The 20,883-nt window shown below is 39.3% G+C and overlaps 1 protein-coding gene across 4 annotated transcripts in view; it reads right to left on the bottom strand.

The window, feature by feature from the left end:
• Positions 1 to 644: 644 nt before the first annotated feature.
• The window catches only part of CYP2J33 (cytochrome P450 family 2 subfamily J member 33), a 43,375-nt gene continuing 23,136 nt past the window's right edge, over positions 645 to 20,883 (bottom strand). For 3 of the 4 annotated variants that reach the window (XM_084964911.1, XM_084964910.1, XM_021096566.2), the window contains exon 9: positions 18,247 to 18,757. In XM_084964911.1, the coding sequence (XP_084821037.1) occupies positions 18,579 to 18,757 (179 nt within the window). In that variant the 3' untranslated portion in view covers positions 18,247 to 18,578. Of the gene's footprint in view, positions 758 to 18,246; positions 18,758 to 20,883 lie in introns of those variants that run through there. The other variant, XM_084964909.1, reaches the window with a different exon arrangement.

The following is a 20,883-nucleotide window of genomic DNA, read 5'->3' as shown; positions in this document are numbered from 1 at the left end:
CTATACAGCAGAATAAACCATACTCAATATTTTCTAACAACTTATAATGGAAAAAGAACCTGAAAAAGAATATGTATACACACACACACACGCATAACTGAATCACTTTGCTATGCACCTCTTACACAATATTATAAATCAACTATATATCAGTTTAAAAGAATTTGTGGAGTAAGAAAAAATTGATGTAATAGACTTCATCAAAATTAAGAACTTTGGTTCATCAAGACACCATTAAGAAAATTAAAAGGGGAATCATAGACTCAGAAAAATATTTGTAATGCAAATGTCTAACAAATGGCTTATAACCAAATTATGCAATGAACTCTCCACTAATTAATAGCAAAAAGGCATTCCAATTTAAAATGGGTAAAAGATTTACACACTTCATAAAAGAAGATATATGAATGGTCAACATACATGTGTGAAGATACACAACCTTGGTCATTACTGAAATGCAAATTGTATCCCCAATGAGATACTACACATCAACTAGAAGGGCTAAACTTTTGAAGTCTAACAACACTAAATGTCTGTAAGGATGCGGAACAACTAGAGCTCTCACTTACTTCTGGAAGATGTATGAATTCGTACAACCATTTTGGGGAAATGTCTAACAATTTCTTGTAAAGTTAAATATGTACCTATCTTATGAGACAGCCATGTTTCTTCTTAGCAGCAAAAATCAGAAACAGCCCATTGTCAATCAGCAGGAGACTTGACATGCTGTATTATATTCATAGAATGAAATCATCCTCTGCAATAAAAAAGAAGGAACTATCGATAAACCCATCAACATGGATTAATTTCAAAAACATTTTGCATGATGAGAGAAGTCCAATACACAAAAAAGTACATTCTGAATTCTTTCATATTTACGAAGTGTAAGAATAGGAAAATTAATCAATGGGGACAGAAATCAGAAATATGGTTACCTGGCTGGGGGTGGTGGTGGTGGTGGTGAGGCAGCAAGAGAAGATGTGATAGAATGGAAAAGGATTCATGGGAAATTTCTAGGCAATGGGAATACATTATTAATTGGGGTATAATATATACATTTGTCAAAATTTTTAATGTGTTTTATGTGCATCAGAGCCCTGTTACATCTTTGGATTCTGGATGTATTTGACAGAGAGGATTCTTTGTTTTCACCCTGGCTGTTGTAACAGGTATCATCAATGATTTAAAGTCAGCCCCTAAAAGTGACCCTTTATTCTTACTTAGACTAATTCATCTGCTTCAAAAACAGAGGGAAAGATTCTTAGGCCTTCAGAGCTGTAAAATAGCTTGTGGTGACTGTACAAGCACACGGTGTAACCCAGATAGTACAAATACTCATCCAGGGACATCGGTCTGTTCTGGAGAAATAAGCTGGGGAAATGGAACAGGTGGTCTATTCCGGGGAGCCAGCTGGGAAATGGAAGGGAAACAGTGAGGTAAGAACAAGCCTACCAGCCTCCCCTCTGTTCCTGAGGGATCATAACAAGTTGGCTGCAAGACTGAGACACAGGCTGTTCAAGTGAGGTGACAGAACAGAGGGTGGTGGCCGAGATCTGATTTTGTATGATAGGGCCAATCTAGCACCAGCCCACAGTTATTCTACCTTATTTTAGCTACTAAGCCACTTTTAATTGAGCCCTACCATGTCCTGGGCACCCTTTTTGATGCTAAACAAGACAGATACTGTTCCTCAGGGAATCCTCAAGGAATATATTAGCTAACAATTGCTGTGTATCAGCAAAAAGTAGCAGCTTCAAACTATAACCATTTAATTCACAAATCAAAAGTTGGCAATATTTGGCTGGGTTCAGCTGGGTTCATTCATGCATCTACATTCAACTGCTGGATTTTGCTTGGGTCCATCTTGTCTCAGATGGTCTTATGCATGGCTCTGGTGGTAGAGCAGCTGTCAGCTCGGGAAGTGTGACAGAAACAACTGAGCCTTGTTTCTTAGCATTCATCATGGTAAGGTGGGCTTATTTAAATAGTGGTGGCAAAGTTGTCAAAGAGCAGGCAGAAGCACATAGGATCTTTTGAGCTCCATCTCAGAAAAGTCATTTCATTACCTTCTTTTGGTCAACACTGCTCAGCAGTCCAGACCAAAGTAAAGGGAAATGTAAATAAATTTCATCTCTTGAAAGGAGATGTAAAGTCACATTGCAAGGGGTGTAAATATCATAAGGTCACATATTATGGCCATTTTTGCAAATAAATATTGTTCTCAATTTTACTTTACATAAAAACTACAGTAGGCTGATAAAAATTCTGTTTCATGTTAGGAGAGTAACTAATACTGGGTTAGTCCTCCTATCATAAAAAAAAACAGACCAGTAGGCCAAGTAAATAAAAATACATTTTCAGAAGAAACATGCCCCCTAATGTTCATAGCAGTACTATTTACAACAGCCAAGATGGAAAATACCCAAGTACCCATCAACAGATCATTGGTTTAATAAGATGTGATGTTTTATATATATATATATATATATATATATATATATATATATATATATATATATCACACATACACACAATAGAATATTACTCAACCATAAAAAGAAGGAAATATTGCCATTTGCAACAACATGAATGGGTCTAGAGAATATCATACTAAATGAAGTAAGTCAGGTGAAGAAAGACATATCATTATGATATCACCTATGTGTGAAATCTAAAAAAAAGGGATTAAAAAAAGAACTTATTGACAAAACAGCAACAGACTCAAAGACATAGAAAACAAACTTATGGTTACCAGAATGGAAATGGAGGGGGTGAGGGATTATTTAGGAATATAAGATAAACACATAAAAACTACTGTAAGTAAAATAGATAAGCAAAAAGAATTTACTATATAACACAGGGTACTAAATTCAATATCTGATAAAAACCTATAATGGAAAAGAATCTGATAAAAAATACATAAAACTAAATTACTTTGCTGGAAACCTGAAACTAACACAACATTGTAAACTACCTAAACTTCAATAAATAAGTTTTCAGATATTGGAAAATTGACAGCCCAGGCCTGGGATACCTAAGAGAAAGGAACTAATGAGATAAGCTCTACAATCTCCCGGGTTTTCTCCCTGGAAGTGTTTACTTGATCCCCTTATAATAAGGGAGTAATTTCGAACACAGTGGTTTCATTCTGCTAAGGTGAGAAAATACAGATTGGAATTTGGTGTGACTGGCATGGCTGGAATTACAGGGAAACCATAAAGGAGGAAACTATGCCAAGGAAGAACTTCATAAATATGTAGATATACCAGCTAAATACTATGCTGTGTACATGTTGAGTGAGAATCCATGAGGCTGGGGAAATAACATCTACTAGGGATTAAACAACCTCTAGAGAGCTATCAGCATAATGATTGTCATACCATTTACACTGTTGGAATTATTTGAATTCTGAACAGAGTGTAGAGACCACTTTGACCAGTAGAGTCCCCAGAAGTCACACTTTAGAAGGCCTGGAATGAAGCCTGCCTGGACTCACTCTTGCAAATCTTTAAAACAAGCCTCAAAAAAATCAACATGTTCTACAGGTAAATTAACTACATGTCAAAACAAAATACGATACTTTTTTTTTTTTAGGATTGCACCTGCAGCATATGGAAGTTCCTATGCTAGGGTTTGAGTTGGAGTTAGCTGCCAACCTACACAATAGCCAGAGCAGCATAGGATCTGACCTATATCACAGCTCATGGCAATGCCAGATCCTTAACCCACTGAGCAAGGCCGAGGATTGAACCCATGTCCTCATGGATACTAGTTGGTTTTGTTACCATTGGGCCACAATGGGAACTCCCAAAACTCAACACTTTTTAAAGGAAGAAAACATAATCCAAGTACTCAACAATGAAAATTTTACATAGTCAATTCATAATTACCAGACATAGGAAGAATTGGAAATATGTGACCCATAACCAGTAAAATAATCAGTTAAAAGAAGACACAAATTGACAGAACCATGGAATTATCAGAAAAAAAATTAAAATCAATGTTGTAAATATATTCAAAGATTTAAAGGAACACATGAAAATAGTTGAGAGAAATGTAAACTATAAAAATAAATAAATAAAAATTTTTGGAACCCATAAGGATGATTTATGACCAATTTGTGTTACTAGATATCTAGAGAATGAAAGAAATATGTTTTAATTATTGACTATGCTGATTTAAATATTAATTAATCAGAGCTATATTTCAATGCATTTGTGTTTTAGGAATGCACTCTAACAGAAAATGCAGAGTACTAACAACATGCAACTTTTACACATTTCCTGAATGTGTTAAGAGTTCTAGGGAAAGTCCTAGAATTAGCTTTTTTTGGATCAGCTTGGGTCACATGTTCATCACTGAATCAATCATTATGCCCTAAGGGATAGCTTATATCATTGGTCAGGCCTGGCATATCTGACCATTCTAGAGCCAATGGATGAGGTCACTTCACTAGGACCACATAGACTGAGATAATAACAAATGCATTTTTCCATTTAATATCAGAGAATCATGGACTTGGTAAATAGACTTGTGGCTGCCTGATGGGAGAGGGAGGGAATGGGAGGGATGGGGAGCTTGGGGTTATCAGACACAACTTAGAATAGATTTACAAGGAGATCCTGCTGAGTAGCATTGAGTACTATGTCCAGATACTCATGTTGCAACAGAACAAAGGGTGGGGAAAAAAATGTAATGTATATAACTTGATCTCCTTGCTGTACAGTGGGAAAATAAAATAAAAAAAAAGAAAGAAAATAAAATGGCTGCCAAGCAATTAAGAACAAAAATGCCAATTATAACTTAAAAACCCACCTTTATTTTTGTTGCAAAAGATAAGGGTTTATCAGGCAATAGGTCCATAAAACTGGTTTGGTTTTGACCACAGATGTCCTTAATGTGTAAATTTAAGATTCACCTATACCTCTGCACTGAGCTATAAAATTCTTATCATAACATTCACAAACTGGAAGAAACTCAAGTTCACTTTTTCCAAATCCTATGTCTTATAAATAAAAAAGCTAAAATAGGAAAAAAAAGAGAATCAATTGTTACCTCCAGAGTAGAAAAAAAATTTAGAAATTAATGGATGGACTTAATGGCAGATAAGACACTCAAGAAAAAAAAGTGAACTTGAAGACAGGGCATTAGAATTTATCCAAACTAAAATACAGAGAGAAAAGAGGATGAAAAAAATTAATGTAACTTCATCACCCAGTAGGTCAATATCAATGTGTCTAATATATATGCTACTGAATCCAAGATATATGGGGCCAGCGAGGGTGAGTTCATAAAAATTATTTGAAAAAAAAAATCCAAGTTTTCTAAAAATATGAAGATCACTGCTCCAATAACATCAATGAACTCTGATTAAGAAAAAGGAAAATTCAATGGAGACAAGTTATAACCGAATAGCTGAGGAGTAATAACAAAAAAATCTTAAAAATATCCAGAGGACCACAGAATCATAATGAATGGGAAAACTAATATATGAATTATTGTGAACTTTTTATCAGAAATAGTGTAGGCCTAAGACATGAAACAACCTAAATATCCATCAACAGATGAATGGATTAAGAAGATGTGGTATATATACACCGTGGAATACTACTCAGCCATAAAAGAGAACAAAATAATGCCATTTGCAGCAACATGGATGGAACTAGAGACTCTCATACTAAGTGAAGTAAGTCAGAAAGAGAATGACAAATACTGTATAATATCTCTTATACCTAGATCTAATATATGGCGCAAATGAAACTTTCCACAGAAAAGAAAAACATGGACATGGAGAACAGACTTCTTGTTGCCAAGGGGGAGGGGGAGGGAGTGGGCGGGATTGGGAATTTGGGGTTAATAGATGCAAACTATTGCCTTTGGAATGGATAAGCAATTGGATCCTGCTGTATAGCTCTGGGAAGTATGTCTAGTCACTTATGATGGAGCATGATAATGTGAGAAAAAAAGAATGTATACATGTATACATTGCTGTGTAGTAGAAAATTGACAGAACACTGCAAATCAGCTATAATGGGAAAAAAGTCATTAAAAAAAGAAAAATGAATTAGTGAAGGTCTAAAAACATTGAAATGATATAACACACTAAAAGAAAATTCCTAGTAATTTAGACTTCTTTATATGGTGAAATTATTTGCTAAAAATAAAGGCAAAATAAAGACATTCTGTGGCATAAAAAAGGGAGAAAACTTGAAAGGAATCCAGGGCATAATGCATAGTACTGGTTTTCAAGTGAGATGTCATCCCGGGTGATTTATCAACATATGTCCCTGCTCCCAAAGATTGCTATGCATTGACCAAAGTGATGAAAGATGTCATGAGATGCATAAGTTTGGGCAATTTTCCTTTGGTACCCATTGCCCAATGGAGACCACCTTTGTAAATTTATTTGTGTGTTTCTAATCCCTCATTCCCCACTACCACTAGCACTAGGTGTAGGTTTGAAGAAGGGAAAGCCCTGTACCTTCCCTTGGCAGTTAATCACTATATATTTGGCTTGTGGTATATGCTCAATGAATAACCATTTAATTGACATGACAATACTATCTATGTGAGACTTAGTTCCCAAGCACATCTCCATCTACTCTAAGTGGAAAAAATAATTCCTAATATGATTTTACACACATAGGAGACCACACAAGAGTTATGTGTTACGTGGATATGGGGGGAAGCAATGCAATTTTATGGAGGAAGAAAACATAAACTTATTAGCCACATTGCAGGGTTATATATTTCACCCAAAGCTAATCAGAATAAAATGTGGCATCTCCCATTACAAATACATTTGGAAATTTAATTTCAGAGATTTAGTGGCAGAAATGCCAGTGTATATGTTTGATGAAGTGAAAGTTAAAATGAGGCAAAGAATTCCTCATCAAACATATCACTGCTATAAATCTTCAGTCTGATTTCTGCTACAAAATCCTGTCCTATTCCCTCTGTTCACAGTGCCAACCTTGGGACAGGGCAAGGTCCTGAGAAATCCTGTGAGTCATTCATCTACACTTTCATTCAATACAAAAAGAGAAATTGAGTTTCTCAGGGTCTTATTGTGGCCTGGGTAGTACATTTATAAAGGAATGTGGAAAAGGGCTGCTTCTTTTCTCAGTTTCAGCTGGAGCCTCAGTTGCTGTCAATCAAGTTGTCCCTGCCAAGTGCTGGTGAGGCCCCAGGTCAAAACTAAGTCATTTGATCCTGTGTGGGCCTTGCCATTGGGCATCTGGAAAGAGTTTTTGTAACCCCTGTAGCCCACTGCCTGCAAAGAGGGTATATACTCTCCCCAGGAGAAAATTTCAGTCAAGCTGCTCTAAACCTTCCAGGCCTTGAAATGGTGACTGTCCTTGTCAGGCTTGCAAGTTGCAGCAAGAATCTTGCTAAGTTGATTAGAGGGAACCCCACTTGCAATATATGATCACACTGACCTGCCTACGGCAAGACTCCTATTGAATCAGCTTAGCTGTGTCATTTCCCATCCACTGACCCATCCTGCTCCTTGGCTATAACACCCCACTTGTCCATGGTCTATTACGAATGGGGTCCAGTTCTACACTCAAGTCTCTCTCCTTCTATAGAAATAGTCTTGAATGAAAGCTGTTTTTGCCACTTTTTTTTTTCAGTTCTGGTTTTCTTTGACAGGAAGGTCCTATTTACTTCCCACCCATCTCCCATGAAGGGGTGTGGGGGATATAGTTTCCCTTCACCAGGGAAGAGGAGGCTTTAAGTGAAAAGGATTTACCAGTGCCACATGGAAGCTTGAAACTCCCTATAGGCAAGAGGGTGGGTTAGGGCGATGGCAGTGGTTCGGATAACAGTGCTCTTTGGGAGGTACCTCCACATTAGGTCACTTTGTTGTAGTGAGACAAAGGCATGGAACTTAATGTGGACCCTCTGACACAGCCACAGTGGGGTCACCTTGGATCCTAGAAAGAGGGGTGCCTGCAGGGGTAATGTGGCCTAAAAGGAGCTGAATTCTCAGATGCCCAAGATTGGGACATTAGATAAAGGAAAAGCATGGCCCCCTCAAGGGCACTGCACAAGGGAGGGCTCTGGTAGATCAGGGTGGGTGCAGTGGGGCAGCTGGCAGTGATGTTGAAGAAGCGGCATGTGGCGTCTAGGGAAGACGTGGCTGCACCCCACTGACCTCACCTGGAGAGCTTCCAGTTCTATAATTAGGTTGAGAAATAAAGATAGATCAGCTAGTTCAAGAAGTTATGTAAATTGTGTACTTACTGGCTGATGCTTTGTCATGACTAAAATGAGTCTTCTGTGGAATGCATGTGACAAGAGGGAAGTTTGTTCCCCAAGAGTGACCAGAAAAGGGATGGGCCTGCCCTACTGAAAATTCATTCAGAGGCAAAAGGAATAGTTCAGAGTGGAAGGGAGGGTGGGGGTAGGAATAAAATTACTCTGTCCCTTGTAGTCTACTGAGTCCCCCGCCATCAATCTGCTTACAGAGATAGGATCACATGTTTGGATTTATACCCTCATCACCAGAGTGTGGTTTCTGCCTGCAGACACATGTATCTGAGGGATAAAACAAAGGCTTGAGGGCTAAATGCATAGCTTATAGTCACAGTAAGGGGTTGAGGATAGAGGAACCCTGTTTCCCTGGACACTCCTTCCCAGATCCTCCTCTTCCCTCTTGGTAGCTTAGCAACAAGCAGTCCTGAGCTGGCTCCAGGGGAGAACCGCCTGACACCCATGTACAGCTCTGGGGTTTCCTGTTCTAACATATAAACTTACCCAGGAAGCTATGTCCTTGTCACTAGTTACTTGCCAGCCCCTGCCTCCTGTCTGTAAACACAGAGGGCTCTGGGAGGTGGCCCCTCTGCTGGAGCCTCTCCCTGGGGCATGTGGTCCAGCCACGCCCAGCCTGGACACACTCCATACAACTAGGATCGCCTGAGTGCCTTGCTCCTCCTCTGCTTTTAGGTCCTCCACCTCAAACCTGATATGACATTGACACTGCAGCGTGGCTGTGTCTGTGCCTTGCAGGACACAGGTGGAGGGGACATGCACAGTGTGGGTTGCTTTGTAGTAAAATCTGTGCCTCGTCGATGATGCCACAGAACATGTCATGTGCTGACACAGTATATGTCAGACCCTGATATAAAGGAGGAAAAGGGGCCCTGGAGCTTCTAAAATAGATGAGGAATAAGAGTAACAAAATGCAGATAAGAACATTTTTGTGTAAAACTTGTTCAGAAATATAATTCGTGTTTTAGAGTTTTTTCAATGAACTTTGAGGAAACAAAAAGAGACATTTTACATAGCCAGAAAATTCCCCTATTCCCAGTCATGTGCTCTCAAGCTTTCTGGTTTACTGTGGTCACCATCTACTCGGCTCTGGGTTCCATTGCTACTGTTAGGTCAGGATGATTCCACTGGTAAATGCCTGCCCTTATAGAATTATGGACAGTGCACAGCAGAGCAGGAATGGAACTCAGAGATGACTTAACAGAGTCCTTCATTTCATAGATGAGGAGACTGAGCACATAAAGGAAAGTATTTTTACTAATTTCATAGTCTCCTATGTGGGTGATCTGACTGGGAGAACAGAAGAAGTGGAAGACAAGATCTCGGATGTTTCAGAAATTCAAGGCCTTGATTTGATTGATTTTATTCTAGAAATACAATTTGGGGTGCATTCTAGAGTTGCAAATTTCCAGGAGGTTAAAAAAAAAAAACTGCACTCTGGTGGGTGGCTAGGGTTCTCATTTTCTGCCCTTCTACTGCCAGGAAGGACCAGCTCTTACTTTTCCACATTGTGAGAGGAAACCATTTCCTCCACACCTGTGCTGTCTCTCTCTGACAGGCTCAGGCTAGCTCCAGCCAGGCTTGCTCTCTCTCCCACCTCCCTCTACCACCAACTTTCTCTTTTGCTTCATCCCTTCCTCCTCATCCTAGCCCCTCTTTCTAATTCTTTTTCTTCTCTCCCTTTCTCCCTATTACTTTCCTTTTCTAATGGTAAATGGTACCCGGTGAATTTGCTTTTCTCTGAATCCCAAGCAATAGGAAAAACAAAGCAAAGCAAAACAAAACAAAACCCATGGCCTATTTTGTTCTGAGCTATTTAAATTACTTAAGTCTTATCAATTTAGAAATATACTATATATTTTCTATATAGTTTAGTCCAGTTCACCAGATCTGTTCACATGGGAGTTGGCATCAAAACTCCATGGACTAGAGCAGGATCAAGATGATGGAGGACTAAGACGTCACATTCACTTTCTCTCACAAACACATCATAAAAACCCATCTACATGTAGAATGATTCACACAGAACGTCTATTGAACGTTGGAAGAAGGCTTTAAACCTTCCAAAGGGCAAGAAATCCTCCACATAACTGGGTAGAAAAAAAGGAAAAAGAGAGGGAGAGAAAGAGGAGAAAAAGGAATCAAGATGGGACCAGCATTCCTGAGAAGGAGCTATGAAAGAGAAAAGGAATCCATACCCTGGGAGGTCACATAACTGATGGGGAAATAAGCCAAGATGGAGAGGGAACCCTAAAGCCCCCCCCAAAAAACCACAGGAGCTGGAATGAGGATGACAAAGCAGAGATAATTGCAAAGATCATCAGTACCACCAACAATGGACATCACAGCCTGAGCTGCTTGGCAGGGCCTGGGCCCTGAGATGCAGGCTCCAGAGGTCAGTTCTGGGGAAAGGAGTAGGCTTGGCTGTGTGGAGACAGCCTGAGAGGCTAAGGAGCTTTGCTCCACGGGCTGAAGAGTGGAGCATCAGAGCCAAGGGAGCAGGGGAGGAGGCCAGGGCCCACAGGAGAAGCAAGGCATTATTGTTGGGAAGGGTGAGATCACCATAGGAATATCTTTTTCTGCACACATGAGGGCTCTCAGGTGGTAGGGTTGCCTCTCTTGGGTGGGCTAAGGGTAGTGGGAGCAAAGCACCACAGCCATCTCAGACTCCAGAGATGGGCATGGACTGTCACCACTAGGGTTCTGTGAACAGTCACCACTTGTGGCCCCAGTCACCTCATGGGACACTGCAGCAGAGGGCAATGCAACTGAGTGCCTCCTGCTATTGCTCTCACTCCCTTGGAAACACACATGCCCTGCTGTTGCCACTGCCAAAGGCTCTTGGTGCCACCTACACGTGCCTGAGGGTCACTGCCACCTCCCAGGACTTTGCAACCAGGGGTAGCCTGTGTGACCTCCATGAGGGTCCTCATCACTTTTAAGGGCCCATCAAACAGGCACTGGCTATAGGCCCTGCCCACTGCCTTTATCTCCCAGGAAATATGCACAGGGCATACACCAGCACAACCCTATCAAGGGGATAACAGCCTGCACGCAGAAGAAAGAGAATGCAAGCATCCAAACCAAAAGCAGCATTCATGCCAAAAACAAACAACAAACCAAACAAAAACAAGTAAGATCTCCCTCACAAACTACCCAGGGGCACTCTCACATACAGATAGCCCTCCAAGACTACAGTAGTTGTTTTTCTTAAACTCAGAATAAGAAAAATATAAGCAAAATGAAGAAGCTCAGGAATGATTCCCAGTTAAAAGAACAGGAGAATTCCCCTGAAGAAGAAAATAATGAGTCAGACCTCTGCAATTTAAAATACACTGAGTTCAAAAAGGTGATAGTCAATATTCTGAAGGAATCATGAGCAAATATGAAGGAATTAAGAGCGTATATGAATGGTAATGCAGATTACTTTGGAATGGAACTAGAAAATATGTGGAGGAGCCAAGAAAAATTAGAAGATCCATTTGTGGAGAGGCAAGCTGAATTAAAGACACCGAAGAGCAAAACGAATAAGGGAGAGAAATGAATAAGTGACTTGGGAGATAGAACAAAGGAAAACATTCAATCACAACAGCAGACAGAAAACCAAATGAAAAACATGAAAGCAATATAAGAGATCTATGGGATAATACAAAGAAGACAAATATACACATAATAGGGGTTCCAGAAGGAGAAGAAAAAGAAAAGGGGATTGAAAATATATTTGAAGAAATTATGGTTGAAAACTTTCCAAATCTAAAGGAAACAGATATCAAGATACAAAAAGCACAGAGAGCCCCAAACAAATTGAACCCAAATAGACCCAGACCAAGACATATTATGGAAATGGAAAAAGATAGACATAAAGAGAGGATTCTAAAGGCAGCAAAAGAAAAACAAAGGGTTAATTATAAGGGAACCTTCATAAGGCTACCAGCTGATTTCTCTACATAAACAATATAGGGTAGAAAAGAGTGTCAAGCTATAGACAGAGTTTTAAAAAGGAAAAAAACCCTGCAGCCTAGTATAGTCTACTCAGCAAAAATATCATTTAAAATAGAAGTAGAAATAAAGAATTTCTCCAAAAAAAAAACCTTAAAGAATATAGCAATGCTAAACCCATTCTAAAAGAAATGCTGAAAGAACTCCTGTAAATAGGAAAGAAGTAAAAAGACAGAGGATAGGGGAAATGACAATTGGAAAGTAATCACTTAAGCCAGTATAAAGATCTAAAAGAAAAAAAAAAACCTATTTGTAAAAGCAGCAATAAACTCAAGGAACAGCAAAAGGATAAACATGAAGATGTAAAAAAAGATATCAAAATCATAAAATGTGGTGCTTTCCCATTGTGGCTCAATGGTAACAAACCAGACTTGTATCCATGAGGATGTTCAATGGGTTAAGGATCTGGCATTGCTCTGAGATGCAGTGTAGGTCACAGAACCAGCTCAGATTTGGTGTTGCTGTGTCTTTGGTGTAGACTGGTAGCTACAACTCTGATTCTAGCCTGGGAAATTCCATATACCACAGGGGTGACCCTTAAAAGACCACCACCAACAACAAAATCATAAAATGTGGGGAAGGAAAGTAAGAAAATCTAGATTTTGTTTTTTCTTCCGGATGCGTTTGAGCCTATCAGGCTAAAGTGAACAGATACAGGAAGGGGTTAACATACTTGAAAAACAGGGCAAACACAAATCAAAAATAAACAATACATTCAAAGTTACTACCAAAAAGAGAACACAAGCACAAAATAAAAGGAAATCATCCAGCCAAAAAAAGAGAGAAAGAAACAAAGGAGAAACATAGAACCAACTGGAAAACAAGGTTTAAAATGGCAATAAATACATATTTACCAATAATTACCAAATGTTCCAATCAAAAGGCATAGAAGTGGCAGACTGCATTAAAAACAAGAGCCTACAATATGCTGCCTAAGACAGCACCTTTGGGCAAAGGACATATATAAATTGAAAGTGAGAGTATGGAAAAAGATATTTCATGCTAATGGAAAAAAACAGGAAAGTGGGAGTCACAATACTCATATCAGACAAAATAGGCTTGAAAACAAGGCCATAAAGAGATCAATTCAAGAAGAGGATATTGCACTCATCAATATATATGCCCCTGAAACAGAGGCACCTAAATACATACGACAAATACTAACAGAGCCATTAAAGGAGAAATAGATGGGAATACATTAATAGTAGGAGATTTTAACACCACACTCACATCAGTGGACAGATGCTCTAGATGGAAAATCAATTAAAGGCAACAGAGATCTTAAATGGTAGAAAAAAACAGTAAGACTTAATTGATATTTTCAGGACATTTCATCCACAAAAATCAGAATATACAGTCTTTTCAATGCATATGATATGTTCTCAAGGATTGCTCACCTACTGGGGCAATCCAAAACTAACCTCAACAAATTTAAGAGTACAGAAATTATTTCAAGCATCTTCTCTGACCATGATGGCATGACACTAGAAATCAGTCTCAGGAAAAGAAATGAGAAAAAACTGAGTACATGGAGACTGAACAACATGCTACTAAAAAACAAATGGGTCAATGAGGAAATCAAAAGGGAAATTCAAAAATACCTCAAGACAAATGGCAATGAAAACACAACCATCAAAATCTATTGGATGCTGCAAAAGCAGTGCTTAGAGGGAAGTTCATAGCAATGTAGGCCTTCTGCAAAAAAGAAGAAAAATCTCAAATCAACAGCTTAACCTACTACCTAAAAGAATTAGAAAAAGACAAACAAAACCAGAGAGGTAATCAACAAAATAGAAATTAAAAAAAATAGAAAAAAAATAAATAAAACCAAGAGATGATTTTTTGAAACAAAATTGACAAACTTCTGGCCAGACTCGCCAAGAAGAGAGAAAGAACCCTAATAAAACAAGAAATGAAAAAGGGGAAATCTCAATGCATACTTCAGATATACAAAAAACCATAAGAGAACACTATGAACAATTATATGCCAACATATTTGACAACCTAGAAGAGACAACTTTCTAGAGACATACAGCCCACCAAAACTGAATTAGGAAGAAATAGATTAATCGAACAGACCAATTACTAGAAATGAAATTGAATATGTAATAAAAACCACTCCCTACAAACAGAAGTCCAGGACCAGATGGATTCACAGGCGAATTCTACAAACATAAAAAGAAGAACTCATACCCATTCTTCTTAAATTTTTCCAAAAGGTTGAAGAAGAAGAAACACTCCCAAAGACATTCTAAGAACTATTACCCTAATACCAAAACCAGACAAAGATAGTACCAAGAAAGAAAATTATGTAAATATCTTTGATGAATATAGACACAAAAATTCTCAACAAAATTTTAGCCAATGATACACAATAACATGTACAAAAGTTCATATACCAAGTGGGATTCATCTCAAGTTCACAGGGATGGTTTGATATCAATCAATGCCATATAACACATTAGCAAAAGAAAAAGTAAAAAACTGGAATTTCTGTAGTGGCTCAGAAGTAATGAACCAGACTAGTATCCATGAGGATGCAGGTTTGATCCCTGGCCTCACTCAGTAGGTTAAGAATCCAGCCTTGCCATAAACCATGGTGTAGGTCACAGACTGGCACTACAGTTCCTATTCAATCCCTAATCTGGGAACTTCCATATGCTGTGGGTGCAGCCCTAAAACAAACAAACAAAAACGGAATGTAAAAATCTCAACAGATGCACAAAAAGCATCTGACAAAACCAACATCCATCATGATAAAAACTCTTATTAAAGTGGGTATGTAGGGAACATACCTTAACATAATCAAAACCATTCATGACAAACCCACTGCCAGTATAATACTCAATGGAGAAAAACTGAAAGCCTTCCCACTAAAATATGGAATAAGACAAGGATGTTCACTCTCACCACTTTTTTTTTTTTTTTGGTCTTTTTGTCTTTTGTTGCTATTTCTTGGGCGGCTCCCGAGGCATATGGAGGTTCCCCGGCTAGGAGTTGAATCGGAGCTGTAGCCACCGGCCTACACCAGAGCCACAGCAACGCGGGATCCAAGCCGCGTCTGCAACCTACACCACAGGTCACGGCAACGCCGGATCGTTAACCCACTGAGCAAGGGCAGGGACCGAACCCACAACCTCATGGTTCCTAGTCGGATTCGTTAACCACTGCGCCACGACGGGAACTCCCACTCTCACCACTTTTATCCAGCATAGTATTGAAAGTCCTAGCCACAGCAATCAGACAAACAAAAGAAATAAAAAGTATCCAAATTGGAAGAGAAAAGGTAAAATTGTCACTCTATGCATATGACATGATACTATATACAGAAATCCCTAAGGACTCCATGTAAAAACTACTCGAACTGATCAATGAATTCAGCAAAGAAGAAGGATACAAGATTAACATTCAGAAATCAGTGGCATTTCTGTATGCTAATAATGAAATATCAGGAAAATAATATAAAAATATAATATGTTTAAAATTACACTCTGTAAAATTAAATACCTAGGAATAAACCTGACCAAGGAAGTGAAAGACTTATGTGCTGAGGACTATAAAACATTAATCAAGGAAATTAAAGAGGATTCAAAGAAATGGGAAAATATTCTATGCTTCTGGATTAGAAGAAATTATAACATTAAAATGGCCATACTACTCAAAGCAATCTACAGAATTAACACAATCCCTATCAAATTACCCATGACATTTTTCACAGAACTAGAACAAATAATCCAAAAATTCATATGGAAAAATAAAAGACCCAGAATTGCCAAAGCAATCCTGAGGGGGAAAAAAAATGAAGCAGGAGGTACATCTCTCCAAGACTTCAGAAAATATTACAAAGCTACAGTAATCAGGACACTGGTACAAAAACAGATATACAGACCAATGGCACAGAGCGGAGAACACAGAAATAAACTGAGACACTTTGGTCAATTAATCTTCAACAAAGAAGGGAGGAATTTCTTCAGCAAATGGTGTTTGGAAAACTGTAGAGCTGCATGTAAATCAATACAACTGGAACACACCTCAGACCATGCACAAAAATAAACTCAAAATAGCTTAAAGATTTAAACAAAAGACAAGATACCATAAAATTGCTAGAAGAGAACAGAGGCAAAACATTCTCTGACATTAAATGTACAAATGTTTTCATAGGTCTCCCAAGGCAATAGAAATAAAAATCAAAATAAGCAAATGGACCTAATCAAATTTACAATCTCTTGCACAACAAAGGAGAACTTAAAAAAAAAAAAAAGACAATCTACAGAATGGGAGAAAATAGTTGCAAATGATGCAACAGAAAAGGGCTTAATCTCTCCAAATATACAAACAACTCATATGACTCAACAGCAAAAAATAAATAAATAAAATAAAAATAAAAAATGGGCAGAAAACCTAAATAGACATTTCTCCAAAGCAGACATACAGATGGCCAAGAGGCACATGAAAAAATGATCATCACAAATTATTAGAGAAAGGTGAATCAAAACTACAATGAGGTACCACCTGACACCAGTTACAATGGCTATCATTAATAAGTCTATAAATAACAAATGCTGGAGAGGGTGTGGAGAAACGGGAATCTTCCACACTGTTGGTGGGAATGTAAATTGGTATAACCGCTATCTAAAACAGTAGGGAGGTACTTCAGAAAACTAAATATAGAACTACCATAGGATTCATCAGTCCCACTCCTAGGCATATGGCCTCACAAAACTTTCATTCAAAACGATACATGCACTCCTAAATTCACTGCAACACTATTCACTATAGCCACGACATGGAAACAACCTAAATGTCCACTGACAGATGAATGGATTAAGAAGATGTGGTGCCTATACACAAAGGAATACTAGTCAGCCATAAAAAAGAACAAAATAATGCCATTTGCAGCAACATTGGAACTAGAGATTCTCATACTAAGTAAGTCAGAAAGAGAAAGACAAATGCCATATGATACCACATACCTGGGATCTAATATACTGCACAAATGAACCTATCTATAGAACACAAACAAAAACCAATTCATGGCATAGAAAACAGACTTGTGTTTGCCAAGAGGGAGGGGAAAAAGGAGTGGGATGGACTGGGAGTTGTGGTTAGTAGATGCATTTGCATTTGAAGTGAATAACCAACGAGATCCTGCTGTACAGCATGGCAGGAATATGATGGAAGATATTATGAGAAAGAAAATATATATATGTGTGTGTGTATAACTGGGTCACTTTGCTGTACAGTAGAAATTGACAGAACATTGTAAAGCAACTATGGTGAAAAATTTAAAAATAAAAGAATGAAAAAAAAAAAAAAACCCTCCATGAACTGTCACTGGTATCCGGCTCTACAGTTTATGACCATTTTTTCCAACTGGGACCACATGAAGGAGGATTGAGCAGGATTCTATCATTTCTAGTTTTTGCTATAAAATTTTCTACCATGGCTCAGTTAACTTTAGGCTTGAAATGCTTGTCTTTCAAAAGCTGGCAATCAATTTTTAAGAAAAGATTACAACCACCATATTTTAACTCCAATGTGGACCTTAGGAATAAATCCCTGAGAGGATGTAAGGTAAGGGGGCAGCTTAAAGACAGAAAATATTTACATTAATTCCCCAAATCTGCTTTTCAAGATTTGGTTAGTTGTGGTCACACTCTCCTTCGTCCTGGATCAAGGTCAAAGTCTTGTTTTCTTAGGTGAACAAGTGAAACTGTTTCTCCATAGAAACCTGCCTATAAGTCAGGACACCACCTACCCTGCTTAATGAGGGCTAATCTGAAGCAGAAGCAGGAGAAGCCTACACAGTGCTACCAAGCATGACATTCTTTCTGGCCAACCTCTGAGGCTGCAACGGGTCTAACTTCTAACTCTTACTGACCATTTGGCAAGACTTTGACCCAGACCATCTCAACAGGCCAGAAGCAAATCCCCACCTAAGGAAGGAAGCAGGAAGGAGGCAGATCACAGCTATGACTTTATGATGAGCTTTATGGTTTCCAAACCAGTCCATTATTTCCTCTGATTTTTACAGCAATTCTTCTTTTGCAGAAGCAATCATGATCCTCTTCAAATCTCCCGGATGAAAAGGCAAATGACTCACATACATCATAACTGATTTGCCCAGGGCCACACTGGAGATGGCAAAGCTGGGGTTTGAATCCAGGTTCCTCCGAGTGCAGTTCCTAGGACCTGTGCTCAGAGGCACTTCATGCTGTCCCCTCACTTCTGAGCAGGAGCCCCTGCCTTGGGGGAGGTGCCCATTCTTCCTGCTTTCCTTCCCCTCTCGTTCCACCCCCACAACCTCATGCCCTAGAAATAGCACAGATGCGGTAGGTGACTGGGGAGACCATTGGGACCACACTGAACTTGAGGCTCAGCTTCTCATTGTCTGGAGGCCTGAAGGTAAATTTTTGTAAAAGGGAAGTAAAGAAAACGAACAGCTCAGTCCTGGCCAGCTGCTCTCCAAGGCACGCCCGCTTCCCTGCAAGACAAAAGCGTAAGAGGAGTTACCTTCCTGGTGGTGTCTGTGCCCAGCAAGGACTGAGATCTTCTACCATGTCTGCCAAAGCCCGAGCCAAGGACAGGCCTGCTGGGCCTGGGGCTTTATGGACTCGGCTTGTTAGATCCCAACCACCTGGGTTCATCCAAGCCCAGAAAGCATCAATCCACAATCACACACTCCAGAGCCTTCAGGGGCGGGCAGGTGAGGCACAGGTGTGAAGGTTCAGGGTGTAGATGGAGGAAGGGAGGGGCCTGGGTTGACTGGAGAGTGGCATTCAGCCTAAAGACTTTCCAAAACCCATTAGCAAACAAAAAACACAAGTGCAGACAAAACCCAAAACTCTGTGATAAGGTTTTCAATTCTTAAAACTGCCGCAAAGTATAAGCAAGCCAATGTCAGAACAAGGTTCCTCAAGTACAAGGCATCTTTTTCTTGTGTCAGGTTTTCCTCCTTAATGAATGGGACTCTCCTTGCCATGGCCCCTCCTGCAGGGCAGGCCCCTTCTTATCAGGCTGTGCTCTGACCCCCACTCCAGGTCTCCGCTGCCCCCTCCCCTTCCTGAATGCCCTCCTTGCCCCACTTGGGCTACAACACCCCACACTGGTCTCTACCTCCATCTCTCTTCTGTGGGTCTGAATAACTTCCTTTCTCCCTAGTGATGTATATTCACTGCAGGAAGGAAAAAGAATTCTGAAAAGTATAAACACAATGAAAGAAGTCTTTATTCCCACAATCCCGACCAAACCCTTGCTAATGTGTTAACACATTTCCTCACTGTCCTTGTAAGGATTCTCCCGCAGTCACTGGGATTATCTCTGTGGTTAACACTGTGCGCTGCTTTGGCTACTTTGCATTTCCCCTGTAATGAAGTATTCTTGGAAAATCATTAATACCTGCATGCCTCAGTTTCGTCCTCATCCTGTAATGAGTTGTTGAGGAGATAAAATTAGAGAATATCAGCAAAAGTGTTTAATGAATGGGAATGCACTTCAGAATTATGCCAATATTGTATAATTTTGTTCCTGTTTCCCACCAGCACATGCCTAACCACCTCTGCTTCCCCATCCTTACCTCTACCCATCACAAATAGTACAATGAGGAAATCTGTTAAAATGGAACCAAAGCAGCTGTACTTAAACACCTAAGATTCTCTGAGAAGGATACAGGTTTTGTGACAAAATTGGACTCATAGAATATGGGACTAGGGTCAAAGTACTGGTCCCATCAGTAACCATACCTGGGTCACAAGTGAACCCTTTATTCTCACAGAACTAAACAATTCTGACTTGTCAAATATGTGAAATAATCTGTCTCCTGTGTTATGTGGTTATCAGTAAGACAGCAGCTATGACTTTGCTTTTAAAATCATGGAAATGAGGACATAGTTTCAAATCTTCATCCTGGATTATAGAAAACTTGAACTTTCTTCTTGTTGCTTCCACTTAATGGGGCATCACTAACTAACCAGGTCAATTAACTCATTAGTAAAATGGGAGCATTGACCTAGGGTTTTCAGGAAAATTTATTTCTGACCTCATCTCTGATGATTTGGTGATTTTTTTTTTTTTTTTTTAATGAGGAATCAGCTTTTTGCCTTTCAGGAAACTATCTGCTGCTTTGTTGGATCAAGTGGGAAAAACTTAAATGAGGAAAGAAAATAGACATCTATTATAATTTTGTTGAATCTGCCCTCATTGTGCCCATGTCCTAATTACACACCTGATCGTCTTTTCCAAGCGAAGGGAAGGAGAGTACCACACCCCCTCTCTTCAAGGAAGCTGTCTTTACAATGTGCTGGATCAAGGCAAAGCCACTCTGTGCCCAAGATGCGAGTGTGGTGAAAAAAAACACCTTGACAGTGGTGTTGACACTTTAAGTCAGTGCATTTTTTGAGTTTTTAGTTCCTACACTGTTTAGTGAGTCCTCATTCTTCACAGCTGAGGGAATCCCCACACTTCTTGCCTCTCTGGATTTCTTTCTATTCAGGCAGAAAGACAGAGAATGAGACCACCTGATTGCAACAATGGCTCCAATTCCCTACCACCCCTCTCTGTATTACATCATTTGCAATGTGATTTCATAGCCTTTATAAAAATTTTAGTATT

Source organism: Sus scrofa, chromosome 6, assembly GCF_054392235.1.
Source record: "Sus scrofa isolate SSC_HxYL_T2T_F1_AM1 chromosome 6, Sscrofa_HxYL_maternal_Yorkshire_Landrace_v2.0, whole genome shotgun sequence".
NCBI lineage: Eukaryota > Metazoa > Chordata > Mammalia > Artiodactyla > Suidae > Sus > Sus scrofa.
This window is presented reverse-complemented; position numbering and strand designations above follow the sequence as displayed.